Source organism: Siniperca chuatsi, linkage group LG23 (genome assembly GCF_020085105.1).
Source record: "Siniperca chuatsi isolate FFG_IHB_CAS linkage group LG23, ASM2008510v1, whole genome shotgun sequence".
In the NCBI taxonomy this organism is placed as follows: Eukaryota; Metazoa; Chordata; class Actinopteri; order Centrarchiformes; family Sinipercidae; genus Siniperca; species Siniperca chuatsi.
Genome location: NC_058064.1, coordinates 13,660,584 through 13,681,351, shown reverse-complemented (window position 1 = coordinate 13,681,351; position 20,768 = coordinate 13,660,584). Strand labels below are relative to the sequence as shown.

The 20,768-nt window shown below is 40.3% G+C and overlaps 1 protein-coding gene across 7 annotated transcripts in view; it reads right to left on the bottom strand.

Moving 5' to 3' along the window:
• dock4b (dedicator of cytokinesis 4b) overlaps positions 1 to 20,768 on the bottom strand; it is a 116,209-nt gene that overhangs the window by 52,934 nt on the left and 42,507 nt on the right. For all 7 annotated transcript variants that reach the window (XM_044185584.1, XM_044185585.1, XM_044185587.1 and 4 more), the window contains 8 exons: positions 16,852 to 17,003; positions 11,612 to 11,693; positions 11,375 to 11,435; positions 11,126 to 11,258; positions 9,784 to 9,872; positions 4,275 to 4,400; positions 1,512 to 1,636; positions 721 to 883 (listed from right to left, as the gene is read on the bottom strand). In XM_044185584.1, coding sequence (XP_044041519.1) covers positions 721 to 883; positions 1,512 to 1,636; positions 4,275 to 4,400; positions 9,784 to 9,872; positions 11,126 to 11,258; positions 11,375 to 11,435; positions 11,612 to 11,693; positions 16,852 to 17,003 — 931 coding nt within the window. The remainder of the gene's footprint in view (positions 1 to 720; positions 884 to 1,511; positions 1,637 to 4,274; positions 4,401 to 9,783; positions 9,873 to 11,125; positions 11,259 to 11,374; positions 11,436 to 11,611; positions 11,694 to 16,851; positions 17,004 to 20,768) is intronic.

Below are 20,768 nucleotides of genomic sequence, written 5' to 3'. Positions count from 1 at the left end.
ATTTAAAAGCATATTCATAAAAATGAACTTTCTGTTTTACCTTAATTGAAAATGAGAGTGTCTGCTAATCATATTTCTTCAGGCAGGTTGTCCCCGAGTTTGGGAGCCCTAATAGTATGTGTAATATGGTCTCCTCAGTGCAGTGTCACCACAGGCTTAAATTGGGCTCTTAATAGGCAGCCCTTGGGTAGCTATGCTAGCACTGCCAGCAGTAATAAGGGTACTATATCTACTGCACACAGCCACACAGCCTCCCAGCTTGGCTGCAAATGGCATAATAATATCAGCTTGTTATGAGAGAGGAGAGTCAGCCTTCTCCCCGCAGCCCAGAAAGAGGGTGAGAGAGAGTGAGAGCAATATTTTGGACATAATTAAAGTTTTGTCTCATTAGGAGGTGAGAAGTTGGACAAACTAGTCTCATCATGAAAATGCTTAAACAAGCGCACACTTATACAGTTGGACATTGTCTATTTGGGGGTGGCAGCAGCCTCTGGGCTTGAGGCTGGAGGGTTGGCAGATTCAAGTGAGTGGAAAAGTGAATGCTTATTGTGCTCTTCTCCCTCCACAACAACGCCTCTTTACCTCCAACTCCCCACTGAAAAGGAAGCAGCACCTCAGGCATTCACACCTGAACAGCTAATATGTGAAAGCCTGGAAAAATGTGTTCACTTAACCTTTCCTAGATAAATAAAGGTTATCCACGATCCCGTTCCCACTTACTGGAGCAGTGCCGGAACTCAAACCGGACGTGCGACCCCCGAAACATGTCGACTGGGATGGGCAACTTGATCTGCTCCGCCCAGCGGGGGCTGTTGTTGTGGTACAGCACCAAGGAGTGATACTCATCCCCACCTGGTTCACCAGAGCCGGCAGCCACGTGACTCTGAAAGACAGAAAGAAAGAGAGCGAATAAAGACAGAGGTGGAGGGGAAGAATGAAAGAAAGAACAGGAAGTGAAGACAGGAAATGAGAGGCCAGGCTCAAGGATGAGGTAAGGGGTAAATCTGAAGGACACAATGAAATAATGAGTCAGACATCAAACGATAGCAATGTATTGTAAATTGCCCACGCACCACAAATGCCAATAAAGTGAGAAAATGACATGGTTTACATGTGTGTGTTTATGTATGTTAGAGGGTTGCGTGTCATGCGGCGGCAGTGGCAGCAGGGTTATATTTGAATCTATTTTCTGTCAAAGGCCAAGGCAGTGCAGGAAACCACAGAAGCAGACTGTCATAGCGCTGCACCAGAAATGGGCAACACACTGGAGAGACACTTAGCTCTCATCTGGGTCAGCGATATTTAAAGTTCTGCTCCAAAATAAGACACCCCGCTATTAAGAAAGAAACAGAGTTTAACTAAGGACTTAAATACGGCATTTAGTTTCCTTAAACAAAGTGTTTAGTCTTTAAAAATGATATATTTTCCAAATGACAGTTATGGTTCTTGCTAAATGGAGACATAACAACTGTGACACACAGTTTCTAGATAAGAAACAAATGTGTTTTTACCTTGAGGATCTGTCCATCGATATCCAGCACATAGACAGTGATCTCTACGTTCCTGGCTACGCTTTTCCCACCCTTCTCAAACTCGCCTTTCTCCAGTGTGATGTAAAGGTCATTCCTCATCTCTCCTGCAGGAACAGGAAGGTAAAAGAGGCAACAAGGCATTGATTATACATACGAGCAAGCATTATTAATGACCTCTCAAGTTTTAGTATAATGTAATTCATGACAGGGGTGGACAGCGTTTACATTAGTAGCATTTAATGATATATTTTCTGCTGACGTGACATTAAATATAATATTATATAAATATTTCCACTTGCATTCACACGTTTTCTGTTGAAGACTTTTGGTAAAGCAAAGACCACATAAAGACTGGCAGGTGCTTCCTGCCCATGAAGTGTTGATTAATAGCAATAAAAAGAGGCCATATAAACACTCAGGGATACCTCTACATGCAAAACACCTGAGCAGGTACTATGTGCTATTATCATGCTATTTCAGGCAACATTTTAGTTACCATCACTGGATGCTCTTCATTCCTACATGCAGATGTAAGTGCATATCTGACCCATATATATATACACACTGTATAGGAAGATAACATAAACATAATTTACACAATGAAGACAAACATGTGATGATAGCAAGGAGACAGAGAGTTCATCCTCTAGTCACAAGTGGCTACTAGCCATAATAACTATCAACAACCATGTATCCTAAAAATGAATAAAATACAGTCCCTTTCTGCACATGTATTTTATAATAACCAAAATTTAAGTGTGTAAACAATAGACCTGGTGTCTGGGATTCAAAAACAAAAATCTAAATAATATACCCTCCTGTAACACAGCCTTTTCTTGAGGCTGGTGCTGCAATCTGCCTAAACACTAAGGGGAAATAATCCCAGGAAGTAATATTCTACCTCTTTTTGTTATAATTGCAGCTGAATGTACAATGACTGGGCCAGGGACACATTTATTTTCTTCTGTAGGGGAAGTCAAAATGGTGCAAAGCGCTCTGTGTAAGAAAGAGGATAGGCCTGTTTCCTCTGCAGTCAAGCAGTGGTCAGACACTATATAACCTCTGGGAGTGTGTGTGTGTTTATGTGTGTGTGTGTGTGTGTGTGTGTGTGTGTGCTCATCATATCTCTATCTCTAGGGTCAACATTGATTTTCTGCTCTTAACAACAGTAACCATGACAACATGAGTCATTTTATAGACAATCATACTGTACACTCGCTTCACACACGCACACACACACACACACACACACACACAAAGAGTGCAGAGAGGCAGACACACACAGGGGCAGTTTCTCAATGTACAATAGGAAAAAGAGAAATGGAGAGGGTTGGGCTAGAGCAGCTGAAGAAAGAAAATGAGAGGAAAGAGACAGACAGATACAAATCCAGAAAAGAGAGATGGAAAAAGAGGGAGAGACAGTTTCCTTAGCCCAAGGGCAGACTTACACAGGCAGAACGGTGAGAGTGTTAAGGGTTTGTAGTCAGACAAAGACAAAGAAAGAGACAGTGAACATAAATCTGTGTTAGTGAGGCACTGGGGGACCCAGAGTCTGTGGTTCCTCTTTATCTGTGTGACCAGACAGCACACCTCACTTATTTAAAAGAATAGATCTTCTGTGGAAAAAAGAAACAGTCCCCCGACGTCCAGCTCTCATAAATGAATGAGCAGACAAAGCGTCAGAAAGCTAATTCTATTACTTTCCCTTCTGTACTTTTTTCACAGTATATGTAAATATAAATATCTTTAGTCCCCTGTTTCATCTTACATTCAAGGGGTTCTGTATTTGTTACCACAGCAACAAGACCCCATCCAGCTAAGCCTGAGGGTCTCTGCAGGGGTCTGTGTCATTTAGAGAAGCAGCTATTTAAGTGATGCCTATCTACCTGAAACAACCTGAAGGTTTTATCTTTCTGAGCACCCTTAGGTGGAATTCAAATATCACTCTCATGCAACAGGTAGGGATGTTAAGTGTTACCAAGGCAACTACAATAGACATTATTAGGCAGGTCAATGTACTCAATATAAACACTAGAAAAGACATTATTAAGTTTATATCCTCAAAAGATGCTAAAAATATTTCAGGAGTTGACATTATATTTAGAAATCAGTGTTTTATTTCTCTTCCTGATTGATATTACACAAAAGTCTGAATCCCCAGTTTAGGAACACGTCCTCACACCTGCTGTCTGATAAGGTATATCCTAGGTATACCCATCTGATAGATAGGAAATTATATGTTTTATATCTTCAACAGCAGTTTATGGATTTGTAGTGGAAAAACACCACAGCAAAGTAATAGCTGAATACATTAGTGCTGAAAGGGTTAGAAGATCAATGGATTGGTAAATCAGCTGTTGTTACTACAAGAGTGTTTTTGTTAAAGGCCCTGCGTAATGATTTCTTCCTTAATTTGATGCATTTCCTGTTGAACCAGGATCTTGGGGCAGGATGTAACACAGTGTAACTCAGTATGGGCTTGATCTTGTATTCAAAATGTTTAGAGAATGCAGTGAAGTCTAAAGCTAGCTAGCTAGAAAGCTAGCTTCTTAAATTAGCGGTGTGCATGAATAAAATGAGAAGTTGTCTATGTTTAGCAATAGGACAGCTGACATCCATGATGATCACAAACCCACAAGGCTGGGGAAGGTTTAGAACATATTGTACCGAAGGAAGGTAATAGCTGAAAGTCAACTTGGCACCATATGGTTTGTGCAAGTGAGCTTGTTTGTGGTGTCCTACCTGGCATGATGACATCAGAGAAGCCCAGTTTCCTGGTGATGGACACACCCCGAGTGAAGAGGACCATGTACTCTCGTCTCAGTTGCTCTATGTCCCCGTGGAGGAGCTGGAGAGCCACTGCCAGACCTTACAAAAAAGCAATAACAAAATTCAAATTCTGATTTATAAAATACCTATACGACATGGACTTGATTTTCCCTCTTTTATCCCTTACCAAAGCCACTCAATAAAATACTCAAAATATATCATAAGCCTATTCCCAACACTATAAACAATCTTGTATTGGTGAGTTCAGAAAAAAGTATTCACAAGGGCATATTTTCAGTTTTATTACAGCCGCATGGACTTGCGAACCAGACAGCTACAGTTGTACCTGCCAACAGCAACACTTATGTGTATGGATAGCAAGCAGACACCCCCACACACATAAACAAAAAATGCAAACAGCCTGTGAGTCATCCCCAGCACTTTTTTATTAACAGGAAATCCTACATGAAGTCTGTCGTCTCAAACCAATTTCTTTAAGCAATAACTCCAAATGTCAGCGCAGCTAAATTAAAGCACCGACTTGTATTTAGAGCTCAAAATTCATCTCCTTGATGTCCGTGTGTGTGTGCCTGTCTATGCTCATGACAAGGGGAGGCAGATACACAAACAGCTAAACAGCAAGGGAGTGTGTAAGAGACAAGATGACAATGATTATTATTATTGTGATGTTTTCAGGAAAGTTGGGAGGCAGTGGTGAAATGGTTCATTAGCTGCGAGCGGTTTCAGTCACTGGGAGTCAACAAAGCGACGTGACTTGTTTGCAAACCTGCTAGCAATATGCCAAAATATACTGCACTGCAAAGGCATAGAGCAGTAAAAGGCAAGCGAAGTTGAGGGGTTTAAAGTTTGCAGGCTTGCCGCCAAATTGTGTATCAGATAGAAAGGTTGTAATGCCTTAACTTTGTGCCTTTTAGGCTGACTATTCTAACAAAACAAAAAAAATTCCTTAAAAAAAAAAAATGCAGATACTGGGCTCCAAGGGGAAAATGCAGTATCTACAAACAAAATGCATTACTTTAGATTTCTTGTCTATTTTAACAACTTTGTTTAAGAAAATAAACCAATTTTGATTATTTGCATCCCATAGTTCATAGGAATTAAATATATCTCCGTTTTGCTAGGTGTCTGTCTGCCTACAATCAATAATTATATTGAAATCAATAAAATAAATACATTTACAATGAGTGTAAATATGTGATTTAAAGGGACAGTTCACCCCAAAATCAAAAATATATATTTTTTCCTCTTACTTGTAGTGCTATTTATACATCTAGATTATTTTGGTGTGATTTGCCGAGTTTTAAAGGTAGTTTAACCATATCAAATTAAATGAATTCCACTAGAGTCAGAAGATGAGACTGGTTACTGCTACTCTGCGAACATTAAGCTAGTTACCTTTAGCAGGAATTTTAGCTGGGTTTTACAAACTGAATTACCAAGACGTCAGTTAATCAAAGTGGATATCCTTCAATTAAAGATGACAGAAAGGAAAAAAATCAAAACAGTTAATTTAGTTTTAGGTTTAGCTAAGACTAGCCATGGCTACCTCAGTGGCTAGCTTTCACTTGATATAGTGCTAGGGACAGATGTCAAAAAGTCTGGTCGTAACTGAATTTTAACCAAATATATAGTAACTGCATTTTGGCTTTGTAGGGCAGTACACAGCTCTGCTCTTCTATGATGTAAGGATGACATCTCCAAGACAAATTCAAAGAAACGTACCATACACACAGGGGTGACAGAACAGTCCTCTGGTCTAAATAATTCAAAAATAACACACACAGTCCATTAACAGTGTGTTCAGGCCTGGTGGGAAATGAAAGAAGAGTCCCTTTCGGTTCAGGGGAGATTTTTTCTACCCAAGCCTAATCTGCCTGGCCCTTAATGTGGATCAAGCCTTTGGCATTTATACACACATAAATGAACACACACACAGACAGGCTCTAAAAGCTACTGCAGGGCTACAATTAGGCAAACCAGCTTCATTACTATTCTGCCTGGCGCTGACAAAAACACCATCAACCTTTGCTGCCCTCAGCCCACCCGGCCTGCCTCTTCACAAACTCAACAAAGCAGAGGAATATAAAAACTCAAAAACAAAACAGTGGAGTTGTCGCAGCCTCTTCTGTCACTGCCTACGCTCGCGTGGGGGTGGGAGCTGAATTATCTACCTGACCTGACTCATACAGAGCCAGATTCTTATGAAATCATTTTTATGGATTACTGGGCTCCATGTAAACAAAATCACCATCTCATCAACTCCCTCTCTCTTCTTTCGAATTAGATTACCCAAAAAGCCCCCAAGACCCTGAAACACACAGGTAGAGAAAAATTAGATAGTCATTAGTGTACATGTGAAGAAAATAACTGTCTCTCCACACTGTCTGTCTCTGTGCCTCTTTATTACCCAAACAACCCAGTGTTTTTTATATTTTAAGGGCAGTGCATTCATCTCTCCCCAGCTAATTGGCTGCTAATAAGAGACTTCTGGCACACTGCCAGGTCTGTTTAAAAAGAGAACCACACAGCGGGACAACTTCAGACACACACACTCATACAAAGATAGCATAGTGCACACATATATTAACATGCACACATATACACACGTTACATTATCTCACTCTGCTGCACACTTATTTTAATTGCCCTCCTGACAGTAAGTGTAATAAATTGTGGTCCTTAAATTATCCATGGTGTTCCGTAACTCCTGCATGGACATTTTAACAGGGATAAACTGGAGAGGAGACACTGACCTGTTTGCTAAAGATGAGATATTCTCTCTCTCCAGACATGTGTTATCGATTCTTTAATGTTGCTCTGCAGCAGAATAATTTCCCTTTGGGAGGAATCGACTTTTCAGATGAGGATGTACCCTGTAAAAATGTGCTGCAAGTGATGTAATACATAGCTGTTCTGAATGTAGAGTGAGCAGGGAACAGTTAAGGGGCAGGGATTTAAGAGCCGTAAAGATTTTTTTGGGTTGACATCACACTTGTTGCTGAATATGCATCTTCATAAATGTGGACATGATGATCAGGCTGCTGCAACTTGTGTCGCTACTGTCACCAGCAATATTAGGGTAAGAGCAGGTGTGTGTATGTGTGTGTGTGTGAGAGAGAGACGTAATTAAAGAGACAGAAGAAGCGAGAAGAGGCAATAAGAGCGCAGTCCTTGCGAAGTAAAACTGTCAAAGCAAATAAAATTATAATGAATTAATTTGGTCCAGACAGATGAATGGTGCTCATAATACTCAAATGAAACCTAATATTCAGTGCTCATTATCTTTCAAAAATGCTTTAATCACAAAAGCAGAGGTAATAATTTAAATGTTTTTCATTTCGGAAGATCAATGTCAAACTCACTTAAGTGGTGGAAATGGAATTTTGGAACGAACTCGCTCAAATTATGCATGCCAGAGTATTGTGACAAAAGACCCAAAGTCTAATGCACTTTGAAAGAGAAAGCACTAAAGGCAAATCAGGCGTTCAGAGGGATCAATGTCTTTAGCTGACAGCTACTCAACAGCTAACATCCAAGAGTTTGTGATAAACTGCACACAGCAGCCAAAGACGGGAGTAACTCTTTAAAATAATTCACTTACATGTGTTTATGAACTGTGCGCCAGTGTGTGTGCTAGTGTGCATAATGCTGTCAAATGAAAGCCTGAAGCAAACACTTGTATGTTGAATACATTTTGAGAAAATACTGTGAACTAAGGCAACCGAATCAGAGTAATTAATTGCTTTTGATTACAGAATGCTTATCTTAAAGCTTGATGTCACTGTCATCAGGCATGAAACACTAACTGACTAAGCCACATGTCTGCAGTGTCATCTGCCAAAGGTCTTGGAAGTTTAACATCAACAATGCACCACATTATTTGTAATGCTTTTATCTGTAATTAAATCTGATAGCACGTGCATGGCTGTGTGTTATCTGATAACACGGCCAGTCAACAGTTTAAGTAGCAAATAAAGCTGATATAAGAACTTGATTAAGATTTTGTTGGAGTTCAATATAAGATAAGGAAACAGTCAAGTAAGTGGTTGCGTAATATTCCTATTTTAGTGTCATTCCTCTGCTCTTTTATCAGAAATTAATTTAGACTTTTGTTGCACTTATCACCTCAGCTATGCAAAGCCCCTTACGTCTCCATCTATTCAACAACAGCACCGTCATACAGAACTTCAGCTGGATGCTGCACTTTTGTTATGAACCAACGTAGTGCAAAGATGTTGTTCGGATAACGCAGACTGTGCTAAATGGCTTTGTGTCATTCAGTTTAATTACTACAAAGATTATTCATGATAATTTTAAGTCCCCTGAGTTGTATGACTTCTCCTCAAGTAATTATTGGTCTTCTGAGGGAAGGTGGAAAGAGGAGCTGAGTCAGTAGATCGGTCTCATTGATTCTTGACATTCCTATAATCTCTTCTCCTGTTTCTCCTCAAACAATTAGCAACTTTTTCTATGGAGCAGGCTGAGAATATATGAGGGAGGTGTAAGAAGACAAAGACATCTGTTAACACAGAAAATAAACAGCCTGCAGCAAGTTTGCAGCAACATTTCACAAAAAAATGTATGTAAATGAGCTTTAAGACAAACTTCTGATGAGCTGTTGCTGATTTCTTACTGTTTGTACTTTTGCTCCTTGATGCAAACAGCTGCAAACTAGCCAATACAGTTTAATTCATGATTATGTCCTCCTGCTTCACACTTCCATTCAAGCTTCCTTCACTGCATATTATATTTTGAAGTCGTAATCAGAAGTTCTATCATTTTGTGTACACAAAAATGCTGGTAATATGAGTCCTCTAACAGCTGCACTTTTAAGATTCCTTTTATAATCACTCTATCATCCACAGAAATGAAGTATGGATCTCGACACAGAACAAACCTCTTCATATGTCACATGAAATTTCTTTGATGCTTAAAGAACTCAATGTTCTGATTCTCCACCAACCTGTTGCTATGGGAAACTGCTGATGCTGTTGTTCAGTATGATGAAGAATGGAGCTATTTATAAAAATCATCTGAATGCATTTGCAACCGCAGTCTTCCTGCAGACACAACCATGTGAAGACTCACCCGTTCCCCTAAAGAGGAACTTCACTCCCACATAAATGCTACTCAGACTGACCGGAAACTGACTATAGCATGGTAAGAGACTGATGATGCAACTGAGCTGCTAAATTTGACACCACAGCAAAATTGAGGTTTTGTGAAAAAAAAAAGAAGACAGATTATCACCAGACTATTGAATTAACAGCTTTGAAAGTTGCTCCTCGATTTTAAAAACATGAAACAAAACAAAAAGTGAGCCAGCACATCCGCTTAAAACCAAATCACACCCGGCTAAAGAAGCCTGTTTGTAGCATTACTAAATCCCCTTGTTTAATGTCTCAAACCAAGACGTGTGGATGTGAGGACGCAAAATGAATAGAACAGATGTGGTTCTTACCGGTGTTAGAGCCCGACAGGTTGTACCTGGAATTCGCCTTTTTGATGATGTTCTCATGGATCTGGTACCACTCACTCTCAGTGTTACACCTGAGACAGAGGAAGAGAAAATAAATATTTTTATAGATTTTCCACTCAAAGGGGCACTCCAGCAATTTAGTATTTCCCTTCAATAAAGTAGGGAACTCACAAGCACAGATTACTGAAAGAATGGTCAAAATAAATGCAGCAGAGCCCGGCATATTTTGAATGTTAGGCCCTATATATGGGTCAAGCTCTGAAAATGCTTTCTGTTTTAAAGTTGTCTCCAAACCCAAGATGAGACAACCCCGATGACATCATCAGGTTGCTATTCTGTCTGCACTCGCGTATGTAACGTGTACTGTATGATTCACTGTAACATGAACCACACATTTAATGTTATATGAATCACAGGTGCAAGTAAAATGTTATGGGTTTGACTGTGACTACAATCAACACTTATTATTTATTGTCAGTTTTTAACTAGGGCAGATTATGTAAAAACAAATTCTTACAGTATTTACAATGACGTCTTGTATGGACCTAATTCTGAAAGCATTCGGCTCAGAACTTTAATGCTAATCCGACTAAAACCTCTCTGGTGTTGCTGCAGGTATAGAGGCAGTGGTTGTATTTTCCAAATGTATTTGGCCAGTCAGTCTGATCCAGCTATAATTTAGGTCAGACTACTGTGTCAACAGTAGCCTTTTCTATCCCTCAGGGCACCGTGTAGACAAGGTTGGACCACAAAGTCCTTTCACTGCCAGGCTGTTGTACCAAGTCCCTATAGTACAACAGGAAAAGGTGCATTCTTGATGTGAAATGTCTCTATTAATACTGCTGTTTTATTTAGTTTGACTAACAGCTAACAAGATGACTTGAATTGGATTGCTTTGTAGCTTCATAAAAGGGAATTCTAGCACTGGGTTTCTGAAGTCTGATATCTGTTTTGCAAAATGTGTGGTTGTTATTTAGAATAAACATTTTACTTGCAGCTCATTTTAAAGACCAGTGACTCACCTCTTTCATATGTTAAATATGAAGCTAGAGCCAGGAGACAGTTAGCTTAGCTTAGCATAAAGAAACCCTTCTAAAACCACAACTTGTTTCACACTTCGGCTTGTACGAATTAAACAAACAAGATGTGTTAATTTGTGAGCTTTAGAGGTGCTGGTAGGTGGATTGTTTTACCTTTTTTATTTTCAGCAAGAAAGCCAATTAGAGTATTACTCAAAATGTTGAACTATTCCTTAACCAATATTTGGAGGCGAAAAGGACTTAGTATTGAAATATTGGTTGTTTACAGTGCATAAACTACTTACGCATAAACTTTGAGCAGGTGGTCATCCTTGGAGTCGGCAGTAAGGAGATCAGCGATGCTGACGACAGCACAGCCAAACGGCCGCCTGTACTGTACGCTACACAGATTCTTCTTCTCCCCAGCTCCCATTCTCCCTGCACACAGACACAAAGAAGCATACACAGGCATAACAGTACTATTATGAAAGCCCAAGAGATTTAAAAGACATGTAGTGCTGAACAGAATAAAGAAGCAGCATCGTAACTCCCACCTATTCTTATGATGTGTACAACGATGTAGACATCTTTTCGTAGATCACTGCTTCCCAAATCCTGACAAAACAGGAAAACACACATTAGCATGAAATTCAATCATTGGAAAACAAGCTAGAGCACAGTCTTAGCTTTTAGTTTTCAGGGTAATAGAACATGACTTAGGTCAGTTTTCATAGCTTTAAATTGCTCCCTATCAATCTTTGTAAACACAAGTCATCATGTTCACTACTCACCACAAATAACGTGCATTGTCTTTCTGTCTTCTCTGGTGACTTAGGCAACCCGCTCTTATTCAGCTTGACAAAGAACCTTTCACTGTACAAGAGGAGAGACAGAGGGAGGGAACACACATTGAGATGAATGGGGTCAGGAGTGATGGCTGGGTGTCATCGTAAACAACCGCATCCAAGCCACTGCTAACAGGAACAGAATAAAGATTAGAAACAATGTCAAAAATGTCAAGCGCTGAATGGTGGGCACTGAAGAAAACGCTTCAAAGTTCAAGCTTCAAACTAAAGCTGTCTGAAAGAGAATATGAGGCAGCAGAAAGGCAGGCAGGGAGGCAGCAGAGACAGAGGGATAGAGGGAGAGAAAGAGCTATACAAAGCTTAAATTACTGAACCAAATCCCCAACACAGAATGTCTGTAACATATCCGACAACAAGTACATCCACACGTGGCTCCTCCACAGCTGAATAAAATATTCAGTGTGTTGTTTCATATCTATATGGATTCTTTCTGACACGTTTTAGCCCAGATACTGGACTGTCAGCAAAAATAGTGATGGGTTACAACAAAAAATGTACAACCTCAGTCTTAAAACTTCCAAGCTGGTTGTCATAAATCCTCTGGTTGTGACAGGGCTAGACTGAGACCATTATTAGCAAGGTGAATACAGGCAGAAAATGAGAAAATTAACCCACTAGGGACTGGTAAATGTCAAAGATACTGTGCTTTATGTGTAATTTAAAGGATAACATATACAGAAATGGCAATTAGCAATTAGAACTGCTTGGTTACTGTTGCATTTTTGTACATTGCAAGGAACAGTTCAGTAACTATTGAGTTGTTTGGTCTGACATCATTTATCAAAGCTGCTATGCTAACGCTAGTGCATGAAAACAAGTCTACAGCCACACTCGACTGGAAATTACACTAAGGCAAAAGTGATGAGCTAGAAACTTAAACAACAGACAAAGCACAGATACGACAGACAGACAGGAAGAGAACATAGAAATGCAGACCTACATCCTTCTGTCGACAAAACTATTAGTCTACAACCAGCTAGTAGCTCTGAGGCTGTAATTAGGCACAATGGTGCTTTGAGCTAAATGCTAACATCAGCATGCTAACATGCTCACAATGACAATACTAACATGCGGATGTTTAGGAGATATGTTTACCATGCTGACCATTTTGGTGTAGCATGTTAGCTTGCTAACATTTGCTAATTAGCACTAAACACCTGAGGTATACAACTGAGGCTGATGGGAATGTCATTAATTTTACAGGTATTTAGTCATAAACCAAATGAAAATGTTGACCTGATGGTGGAGCTAAATGAAATGTTATATTTTAATTCATCCTGAGGGAAACTTGATTGTCTGTACCAAATTTCATGACAACCCATTCAATAGTTGACATTTCACTCAAGATCACAAAAGTCAGCCTGCTGATGGCACTAAAGGAAAAGTCAAGGGATCACCAAAGTCATTACACCCTCTGGGGATCATGAATGGCTGTACTAAATGTCATGAAAATCTATCCAATAGTTGTTGAGATATTTCAGTCTGGACCAAAGTGGTGGACCAACAGACAGACAACAGAGCTATGATGCTAGCGCGGGTAAAAATAAAACTGTAAGCAGCTACATGGAGACAGTTGGAAAAGTAAATTGTCAGCCTTCCTGTCTAAACAACACTGAATCATACTTTGGATAGTTTGCACATACTCTATCGTTTAACTTTAAAGTATGAAATTCAAGAGCTCGAAATAACAACTCTGGCCTCAAATGCCCCGCGCCCCCTCTTTGTGCAGGCGGGAAATGAAGTGCATGTCGGGCAAAAACAGAAAGGACGGACACAGATCGCATTTTCATTCTCTTTGTACTCTGTCCTCTCTCTCTCTGTCTTACACACACGCTCAAAGAGAGGCAGCGGAGGCATCCTGCTGGGCCCTGCCTCATCCTGGCTGGCGAGCTGAGGGCTAATCCAGTTAGGTGACTTTCACAGTCCACCGATAAGCAGAGAAAAAACCTTGTAATGCACCAGCGCCTGACAATGAGCCAAGTCGCTGGCACGGCTAGCAGGCGCAAGCTACAGTAGGCCCATTCACACAAGAGCAGAACATACCCCAACAGATCCTATATAACTTGACTTCATGCTGTATACAGCTACAATGGATTAGGATGTTTTATAAATGTCTGAGCTATTAAAAGCTCTTATTACAAGCTTAAAAGTTGCCATATGTCTCTTCCATGATGTAAATAAGAGGTTGCTTCATGCACTGTTATTCAGTGTTTTGTGTATGTAGGGCAGTGGGTGCCCATGCTTGAATTAATTAATCTCCTGATTATTAATTATACAAATGTTTGATTTTTTTAATTTTATGATTTATTCCTTCAGTAAAGTTTTACTTTTATCATCCGTATTGGAATGAACCAGTTGAGAGCCAATTTGATTTAGAAGCGGTTGTTCCTCATTAGCTGCTCTCTAACTTTCCAGGCCATTTAGCTGGCCATATGGAGATGGATTCCTATGCATTAGACATGAGACTCATGAGACATGAGACTTTCCCGAACCCTAATTAGTGCTCTATTGTTGAAACCCCAACTGCCAATTAACAGCCACGCCTGCGAACACAGACACACACATACACAAGTCTCTTACGCACCCTCCCCTGCCTCCGACTCTTCTCTCTCACAGCTGCAGCGTGTTGATCACCCGAGCTAAGAGGACCAGTGTCCCCCAGTGGGACCATATCTCCCTCTATCACCGCTCGCATTAACATAACATGAATGGCCGATTTCCCTCCCCTCTGGGCTCACACAGCGCTTGCTATTCCCTCTCCTGATATCGATGATTGCATTAGGAGCCGTGCACTCACCCGACGAGGGGGGCGGAGAGGGGGATGGGATAGTGAGCGACTGGCGTGTAAAATACTGGATAAATGAACTGCCACTGTTGCCTCCCACCCCCTGGCTGAAAAAATTAAATCTACCCCTAGAGACCACGTGGAAAGATGACTTCACAACAAAGTAGCAAAGGAAAACGTACACACATAGACGCATATGCCCGGTCATCCATGGGTGACCTTGTTAGAGTTGAGCAGAGGTTACGGTGAGGAAGAGGAGTAAGAGTACGGATTGAGAGGACAGAGTGAGGCAGTATGAAGGGTCTTCACATCGTTGTCATAATGTGTGTGTTTGCTCTGGAATAGCAACAGGATCATGTGTGAGCATGGTACAGTATGCCACAGTGTGTGCGTCCTGCTGAAAAGCCAGACAAGGAGCCTGTATTGAACACAAAGAAGCTGCCATGATGCACTGGGGCTGCTGGTGTTGGCATGGTACTGAGACAACGGGTCGGACCCCCATCTGGTCTCTGACTCACACACACACACATGCACAGAAACCACCAGCGCAGAGGGAACTGTGAAATGGCTACATGCCAGGCATCTTGCGTAAATGTGTGCGTCTCTGTTCATGTGAGTGGCCAGACAGTGAGAGACAATGTTGGCGAGCTGCCATTGCGAGATTTTCCTTGAAGACAGAACCACTAAGGCACAATGGTTAAGGCCTATGACTGCCATTATCCCCCAAAACTGATTGAAAAATTGTAATTAGCTGATTTAGGAAACAAGATAAACTAAGAAAAATAGAGCTTTGTATTGCTGTATTCAGTTTGGATAGAAGCGCATAAGATTTGTATTGTATGTTGACTCTCTGAAGCTGCAGTTTGATATTTTTATAGCTTAACAACTAAAACTTCATTCTGTTTCAGAGAATGAGCTTGTATATCCACTTCAAATGCATGACAGAACTCAAGGAGTCTAAGTACTCTTACTGGGCTAAGGTACTCAGTCAAAGTAGGAAGAAGACAGGTAGAGAGAGACAGCAAGACAGAAATAGAGAGACAGATAATGACAGTGAGAGAAACTGCTTCAAGTGGAACTTAATATGATACCACTGGACGCTAATTACCCACTTCAAGACAAAGCACGGGTGGGAATAGTCGCAAAAATGCACCTTTATTATTGCAAAACCTTTTTACCCTACATCAAGAATTTGGATGTATGAGTTAAAAGGAGACAAGAGAGCACATCTAAATATACCTTACTAATTAAAAGTGCTTCTGATCCACTGATACATTATGTGTATGTGCTTGTGTGTACACATGCAGATCTTATTTGTTCAGAAACTCATCTTTCTCTCAGATAAACCACATCATGAAAACCAAAAGGCCTTGTACACTTCCAGTAAAAATAGACCTTTTTTCTTGTGAGCTATTATTCAGACAGTGGTGGAGGAAACCACAGGTTCTCCATGCATGGTTAAAAGAAACTTAGGTCAACCAAGTTTGCACAATAATTTGATTTTGTGCCAGTAATGTCATGAATAATGAATTAGATTTCAACAGAAGTGGAGTTACTGTATGCTGAAACAAAATAATAAAATGAGCCTCATCAATGTCACCCTTGTTCCTCTGATGTGACCCTGTGGGGCGGAGAGTAGCGTCAAACACAAGCATGACTTATCAAAAGAAGTTTCAGAGTTGCCGTGCTCATTTTTCAACCCACTCATTTTCCTCGCCTGACGAATCCACTTGTTTGTGACATGAAATGGCATTTCTTTGCTTTGAACTATGAAACCAGGGAGTTTAAACACAGTCTTGTACTTGGCCGACACCCCATCAGGAGTATGTGGGCGTGTGTGTGTGTGCGAGTGCGCAAGTGACGTGTGCAGACTCCCAGGGTGATAGGCTCTTTTATGTGGACAGCACGGACACTTTTTATATGAGAAAATGGCATGGCCTTGCCCACTTTTATGTGTCCAAGTGCACTTTAACAACCTGCTTCATTTAATAAATCTTCATGAATATAATTAGAGCAGTCTTCTTGACATCAGAAGGGGAGCGATTCGAAATGTCCTCGTGCAATAACCAATCCACCTCACATACTGTGCATCCAAAAAACATTAGCAAACATAATAGCTATGCAACCTTATGAACATGCCAACAAGTTTTGATTAAATGCCATCAAAGCAAAGAACACAAAGACTGATGACCTTTTGAATACTGGCGCTTGATCAAAAAACGTACAGTAAAGAGATACACAAATCACTGCTAAACTTCACTACATGTTATAGTGATGAAAACTTATAACCCAAGTATAAGAATGAGGCAAATATCGTTACTAGCATACAAAAGTTAGGCATTTTCCATCATTACTTCATTACTTTCTCTTTAGTGTCTACCTGAGTGGCCGGTTCTCCCGTCCATCATAAATGTGGAAGAAGACTTCTAGCTCCTCCCCCAGATTGGCACTCATCAGACTCTTCATGTGGACGAACAAGTGATGGGTGCTAGCAGGCGTGGGGGTCTCCTTCTTACGATGCCGATGTTCCATCTGCAGAGGAGAGGAGAGAACAGTATCAGCACAAATTTCCTAATGGTATTCTGAGCAGGGAAATCTTGCTATATTATACTTAATCTGCAACAGAACTTCAAACATGTACTAAATAACATTTAGAAAAATACATATTGTACTGTTCTGATAAAAGGATTGAAGGGATGGATACAGAAAGGTAAAAAAAACAAAAAAACAACAGTAAAATCCATAAGCTCTAAATCCTGAAATCCTCAAATGCAGGATCAAAGCTTATCGAATACAGTTAATACCGGGGAAAAAACAACATGTGGTTACATCTCATTTAATACCGGCCAATCCCATTCAAGAGCTGCTGTATTTAGCGTTGGGTTTCCTGGTCAAAGATAGATAATATGCCTCTGAGACACCTCACTGTTAGGAGGAGCTTTGCTGCAAATTTGCATATATATTTGAAGACAGTAAAGACCAGGCTAAGATATAGATTTTGCTGATATAGATCGAGTTAATATAGCGTGTAATATCGCAGACTGTGAACGGCACCAGAGGCTAAGATGTGAGAGTTTAAGCTGTATTGTCTGACTGTTTCTTTGTTGCAATCTTGGTGCCAAAGAAACAAATGGGACGGCAATGGGAAGCACATATTGCTACAGATATGCACATAAACAAACACTATACGTAGGTATTTGCAGATTTATTTCTGTACTTAACAATACAAGGGCTTTCAGAGAAATGTATTATAGCCTATTCACTCAGAAACACATTTACCATCAGGTATAAAAGCATCAAAACTTGTCCTCTACCTCTATGTATTTACCTCAAGCATTTAAAGAGGCAAATTATTTTCTTGACACAAAGAAATAATGGTGTTGTGATGTGCATCCCTTTCAACTGATTGCTTAATCTTAAAAAAAAACAGAAGCCAAAGCACTAAAATTCACACTGAATACAAATGCAAGCAAAGCAATAGTCAAACAATGCAGCGCAAAGTCACATCTCAGTGTCTGGTAGTGCATTGGTGTATTATATTACATGCTATATTAAATCAATCTATATCAAAAAAAGATCAATAATGCCTCACACAGCATGATGCAGCATTATAAATACCTTCCAGATCAACACGCACATTACAGTTTATGAGAGGTTCATCCTAATCTGCTGTCAACATCCAAAAATACAAGGACAAACACACACACACATACAGAGCACCAGATGGACAGTAGAGCCACTGCCAAATTGTGATCCACATTCACTTCTGTAGTAGGATGTAAAGAGATGGGGAGGGAGGCAAGAGGAGGATGAGGAGAGAAGAAAAGAATAAAGAAAATGCAAGGGCAAAGCGCAGTGAAGCACCACCACAGAAAAGCATCACTGAGTATCAAGAGTCAAACACACAAAGGAGAAATTGCTACCAATCACCTCCAACAGTATATTATTAGAGGAGATTATATGTAAAAAAGCAGGATCCTTCTGTCCTGTGAAGGTTTGGCTTTCTGCAGTTTGTCGTCAAAATTACATATTGTTGGGTGGTGCTGCAGAAGCAACCATGTTGGAACCCTCTTGTTGGTGTATTTACAGGAATAGGTCAACATTTTAGGAAATACGCTTTTTCAAGTTCTATGAGAACATCGATAGCGCTCTCACATCTGTACAGTAAATATGTAGCTAGCCTGGCTCTGTCCAAAGGTAACAAAATCCACCTACAAGCAACTTTAAAGCTCACTAATCAACATGTTATATCTCGTTTGTTTAATCCGTACAAAAACCTAAGTGTTAAAATAACTAATTTGCTGTTTTACAGGGTTATGTTCCGGACTATTTCTTGGCCGGGACCAGTAACTTCCTGGAGTCTCCGCTGATTACCTGGTCAGGATACCTCTTTGCCCCTGTTTCCAGTCTATATGCTAAGCTAAGTTAAACAGCTGCTGGCCCCAGCTACATATTTACCATACAGACACGTTGGTATCACTCGTCTCACCTTTAAAGACACATCTGAGATTTGACAGTTAGCCCAAAAGCACTGCATCTATGTGGTATCTTTACAGTATATCAGTCTGAACAAGATTTTTGTGATTATTGTGGCCAGAAATGAGTGAATTTGCAGCGGCTTTTATGAAAAATTGTGCTATATTTTCTTCATTTTTGGGGTGATAACCTGCCGGCCGTAAATTGCAGTCTTTTAGTGGAGCTTGTTGGGATAAATCATATGGGTTAATTACACAACCTGGGAGTCAGCATTGCCTGTTTAAGTCTCTGAAATGTGAGATAAACAGTGACTGCCTAGAGGATAAGAAATCAATCTAAAATGTATGCTTTGGAAAACAGTTGGCTGTACTATGAATATAAACATATCAAAAACCACTAACATGGTCCTCTAAGACATAAACATCCTTGAAAATTATACCACAAATCATTTTACAATTGTAATATCTGTCAAAATGATGAATATGTTTTGTTTTGTTGTGACTGCTCTGCCCTATCTGAGATCCCAGAAGAAAACACACTGGAGAATGATCTAACAACAAGGCACTAAAACTGTTTTTATTTTCTACACAACAGGGCTGAGCTCCTGGTTTTGACGCAGAATGACTAGATCTGCGAAGGCCTAATTTATGCTGTGGGGTTTTATTACAGGGTTATTTTCAGTGTGTTGTTTAAGCTGCCCGGTCGGAGCAGTGTGTGGTTATATGACAGCTTCAGCATGACTAGACACAAAGGATAGACATGACAGCCTGGCAGCCCTGCTGGCAACATAAAATGCTGTGGGCAACAAGGAGAGGATGAGAGAGATATAGCTGAAAAGAGAGAGCATGTGTGTGCTTGCCCAACCATCTTATTATTGTTCACTTGGTAATCTTTTCCTAAACAGCATGAAGCAGCACCAAGTGGAGTGACTGTCGAACTACAAGGAGCTTTAAAAAGGAGAGAGGGGTCAAATTGAGGCCACAGAGAAACTTCTAGTCTTTCTACATCCCTCCATCAGAGCTGCCTTTCATCATTCACTTCTACATTACTATTTAAGCCTCTTTTCATCCCTCTTTTAAGCTTGTGGGAGGGAGACCTGTGTGACACAAGCAGGAGGCAAGAGATGTGTGTATCGCTTTAGTGATAACTGAAGTCACAGAGGAAATTTTACTACCACATGTCCAGGGCCAGGCCTGGTCTATCCATCACTGCTGTCTGATCTGCCACTGTTAATGAATTCATCGCTCTGGGATCTAAACTCTGGTCTGCTCCACTCGCACTTCGTACTGAACTCACTCTCCAAGGAAATAACAGGAAGTTTGAAGCCATTTTGCCTTTGCACTACAGACAGCTTTCGCAACTGAGCAGACTTAGCATGAGACTGGGGAACCAATTAGGGATTTAATGAAGGTTTTCTCACTTTAAAGCTACTACCAAATACAATGCTTCAAAGGGTGTCTGTTTTCAGAAGTCAACTAAAAATCAGGCCTCAATCTCCATAGAAAAACTTCAACTACAATAGAAAGGCCATCCCTATTGACCATTTTCAAAGTAAATACCTAAACTCATACCTAAAGCTAACCATTTGGTTGATGGAGCTTGTTGGCAGTGATACACAGCATGGTAGGAAGCACAAGAGCTTTTTAGCTAAAAGATGCTAAAATGCTACATAGCGCTGAGGGGAACTGTAGACTCATCAAGTCATCCCTGTCACAATACACATAGTAATTTGATCCATTGTTAATATAAAAATATTAATTATTGCAGCTTTAAATATTTCCAGAGTTTATCGCAAAATTATTTTAAAATGGCCACAATTTT